General features: G+C 38.9%; 1 protein-coding gene across 1 annotated transcript in view; it reads right to left on the minus strand.

The window, feature by feature from the left end:
- LOC106881422 (nucleoporin NUP188) overlaps positions 1–4,683 on the minus strand; it is a 465,305-nt gene that overhangs the window by 8,168 nt on the left and 452,454 nt on the right. The window contains exons 48-49 of the mRNA XM_014931808.2: positions 3,628–3,706; positions 3,406–3,537 (exon numbers count right to left, since the gene is read on the minus strand). Of these exons, the coding sequence (XP_014787294.2) occupies positions 3,406–3,537; positions 3,628–3,706 (211 nt within the window). The remainder of the gene's footprint in view (positions 1–3,405; positions 3,538–3,627; positions 3,707–4,683) is intronic.

Raw genomic sequence — 4,683 nt, forward strand, 5'->3', positions numbered from 1 at the left:
ATCATCGCATTGTCTCTCTACTACCTCTGTCAAATGAATCACCAAAATTGGCCTTTCATTATTTATAATCTGTACCTGTTTGTTTGGTTATGAAATAAAATACACAAAACGTGTTTCTCAATTACGTGTATTTACTTTATATAGATATGAGTTGAAAACTTTCTTCTAGCATTCCACTTAATGTCTATGTTCCATGCTGGCATGGATTGGAGAGTTATTAAGGTAGAAATATGGTATCGTAGCTACTAACAGTTGAGGGTTGCATAGTCTAGACGGCGTTTTTAGATTTCATTATTCTCTTTAACCTGGGCAAAGCCGGGTATTTCTGCTAGTATATATATAAAAGAAAGAAAAGTGGTGGGGGTTGACGTGTAGGTGTACTTGTAAACATTAACCGATTTGGCTGGTATTCCTAGCACGTCCTGCTACCACTGAACAGGTATTTGCGAATAGCTGTTATGTGGTAGCAGCACATGCTACACTAGCCCTTACCAGTGTGCACAGTAAAATATCTGATTAAAAACAATCAAGAATTTGCAAATGTTATTGTCGGGCCCTTGTATCATTAAAAATATCTGATCATCCGACATGTTTGCTTATATTCATGAGTGCCCGTTTTCCATGTTTTATTTTTTAGTATAAAATATTTAAAAATAGATGAATCTTTGTGATTTTTTGCATACTTCATTTATTTTGGATACATTTCCCATTTTCATAATTTTTTAGAAATTAGGCATCATTTTCTTGGAGAGGTGCACTACTAAAGAAGTGCCAAAAATTGTATGCATACTGTTGCATAGTCGTGGTGGGTTCAAATCTTAGGCAAATTGAGAGCAGTCTATTTATGTTAGGGGCACAGAATTTTGAGGAAAAAATTATAAGAAAACATATCCTAAGGCAAAGAGAGCAGACATGTCAAATTTGGTGAAATTCGGTTGAAAATTGTAGGAGTAGAAGTGGTTCACACAACACAGACAGACAACTTGCCTTTTAATATATAAAATAAAACTGAGAATGTGTGTCTGTCAGTCTGTAACTGTATGAGTGTATCACTAAAACTCAAGAACTACCCAACTGATTTCATGCAAATTTTACGCATGACATACTTAGGGTCCATGCAGTGTCATGGGCCAAAAGGATTTACAACTTCTTGCCTAATGCGAGTGTGGAGCAATCTCTTATCTCTTACACAATTTCAGTATTACGTGTCAAAAATGAAACAATAACATCTCTATTGTAATATGAGATAATACTTTCAGTTTTAATAGGTTTCACTATTAATACTTTCACTTTGTGTATATATATATATATATATTAGTTCCATTTCTATTACTGTCACTATGATATATTTATGTATGTATATGTATGTACACATATAAGTAGGAAGGTAGGCAAAACACAATCCCCTTCAGGTAGATGGCCTTGCTCGATCTGTAGAAAAGGTGTAGGTAGAAACTCTATAAGATGTACCCAGTACAAGCTATGTCCATAGAGGTGCAGAAATAAACACTGAAAATGTGCAGAAAACAACTTCTGTCACATTCCCGGGAGAAAAACTGGACGTAGTTGATACCTTCCGATATCTGGGTGACCAAGTTAGTAGTGAGAGAGGGTGCGCTGAAAGTGTAGCTGCTAGAATAAGAATAGCATGGGCAAAGTTCAGAGAGCTCTTACCTCTGCTTAATAGGGCCTCTCGCTCAGAGTAAAAGGCAGACTGTATGATGCATGTGTACGAACAGCCATGCTACATGGCAATGAAACATGGGCCGTGACTGCTGAGGACATGCATAAGCTCGCAAGGAATGAAGCCAGTATGCTCCAATGGATGAGTAATGTCAGTGTGCATACCTGACAGAGTGTAAGTATCTTGAGAGAAAAGTTGAACCTGAGAAGCATCAGTTGTGGTGTGCAAGTGAGACGACTGCACTGGTATGGTCATGTGGCGAGAATGGATGAGGATAGCTGTGTGAAAAAGTGCCACACCTTAGTGGTTGAGGGAACTCGTGGAAGAGGTAGGCCCAGGAAGACCTGGGATGAGGTGGTGAAGCATGACCTCCGAACATTAGGCCTCACCGAGGCAATGACTTCTGACCAAGACCTTTGGAAATATGCTGTGCATGAGAAGACCCGGCAAGCCAAGTAAGACCAAAATCCAAGGCATCTGCCTGGGATGTAGCCAGCCCACTTACGCGTAAATTCTTTCTTTGGACACTAAATTCCGCTTGCGAAGACCTGTTGAGGCAAGTGAAATCGAAATCAAAATCAAACTAAATTTGTAGACTGGCACCCATGCCAATGTCTCTTCATTCAACACTAAACTTGGCTTGCGAAGACCTGTTGGGGCAAGCGAAAGCGAAATCGTGATGGCATCTGTACAAGTGGAGGACTAAGAGCACTGTCCGAGCGTGATCGTTGCTAGAGCACCAGCTGACTGGCTTCAGTGCCGGGGGCACGTAAATAGCGCCATTTGAGCGTGATCGTTACCAACATCGCCTTCCTGGCATGTGAAAAGACATTCGAGTGAGTTTGTTGCCAGTGCCACTGGACTGGCTCCTGTGCAGGTGACACGTAAAATACACCATTTTGAGCGTGGCCGTTGCCAGTATCTCCTGACTGGCCTTCGTGCCGGTGGCACGTAAAAGCACCCACTACACTCTCAGAGTGGTTGGCATTAGGAAGGGCATCCAGCTGTAGAAACTCTGCCAAATCAGATTGGAGCCTGGTGTAGCCATCTGGTTCACCAGTCCCTAGTCAAATCGTCCAACCCATGCTAGCATGGAAAGCAGATGTTAAATGATGATGATGATGATGATATTTAGTCTTCACACTTCATAGTGTTTATATGTGGAAGATGTATGGGAGCCATAAAGACTACAGATACATGAGAAACTGATTTCCTCAAATATCCTGGTGGCTCTCTGGAACTTGTAGATAAATTTTGCTACCTAGGTGACCTAATTAGTAGTGCAGTAGGTTGTACAGAAAGTGTAACTACTAGAATAAGAATAGGATGGAGAATGTTCAGAGAGCCTAAACGAAGGAGATGACGGAGGATGGCGATATCTAGTGCATTGCTGTACTTGAGAAGACCTGCTCACCACAACAAAACTGAGATCCTAAACCAAGGCACCACATAAAAAATATTGGTGTGGGTGCCGGCATCATATAAAAATGTGGTGATGGTGCCACATAAAAAGTACCCAGTATACTCTGTAAAGTGGTTGGCATTAGGAAGGGCATGCCACCATAAAAACCAAGCCAAAATAGACTATGGAACCTGGTGCACCAACACGGAAAATGAATGTTAAATATTGATGATGATTGATGATAATTTTCCAGTTCACAAAGCTCTAAACATTTAAGTGGGTACCACAGATGAACAACTAGATATGAAAAGATACATACCTTTGGGAGGAATGTCATACACATATTGATACAAGCAAGTAGAGTTCCAAATGTTGGTTGAGCATCTTGCTGAAGAGATGGAGCATTAAAACCAATGGTAAGAAATGGATCATATCGGCTGACATCCATACTCTAAGAAATAAAGTTTAAAGGGTTCTTTTCAGAAAATGTCAAATGTAGTTATATGAGAAAGTAGTGTAATAAGTTGGAATAATGTATTACCTGGTCCATGAGAATCTCGCAGAGGTCTGGAGTGAACTGACGCAAGCCTGATAAACAGATTCCAACAATGGTCATTATACTGGGGAAGAAAAAAAGAGATCTTGTATAAAGAGATATAAATTTTGAACTTTTCACTCAGTAACTGGATTCTTACAAATTAAGAAACATTTCTTTATAGTTCTATGATAACTAAGCATGAGACAATTTACAATCCAATTTGCTGACAGAGTATTAATAATATGTTAATAAGGTAACATTTAATTATCTTCTCTTCCAATGAATAATTCATAATCTGAATTTTTGGTATGGAACTGACAGTGAATCAGACAATTTGAAGGAAGTGTATTTCAGTCCAGTAAGTAAATACTGTAACCTTTTAAAAATTCCTGTTTCTTTATCGGACTTGATTAAATGTACTTTCTAGAGAATAACAATGGCTCAATTCACAAGTTTGCTATGCTCCTCATATTTAAATGAGCTTAGATGTGCAGAATATCTCTGTTTAAAATTAATAGTAGACCCAATGTAATGGCTAGTAGAATTGTGTAAGATGTGGACAATGTGTATACCACATTAAACCTTCTGTAATGGGATGGCAGTAGGCATTCAGTCCTTTATTCTCCTGTCTGTATTCTTCTATCTACTGTTCTACTATTCTTCTATCTACTATTTTATTCCTTATAAACTGTGAATTTCCCTGCCTAGATCTTTCATACATACTCACCTTGTCTCTGATGATGAAATACCAAGTGTATGGACATGCTAGCCTACCACTTAGGGTATCCCAGAAACAGCTGTAAGACTTCAAATTCACCTTACCCTAATTAAATATTCTAAATGACTTGAGATACCTATCCTGCCTTGGCTTTTGATGTCCTTTTTCCTTTAACATAACATACACCTGCTAACTCAGAAGCCTAATATGGATCCCTAGCTCCAGTGTCAGCTGTGAACTTGGAACCTAATGGATGACCAATTATAGTACTTACTCAGTGTACCTATTCGTTTAGACCATCAGTGAACTAAAACTCTCATACTCTTTATATATATATATAT

The sequence above is a fragment of the Octopus bimaculoides genome, chromosome 1 (assembly GCF_001194135.2).
Source record: "Octopus bimaculoides isolate UCB-OBI-ISO-001 chromosome 1, ASM119413v2, whole genome shotgun sequence".
NCBI lineage: Eukaryota > Metazoa > Mollusca > Cephalopoda > Octopoda > Octopodidae > Octopus > Octopus bimaculoides.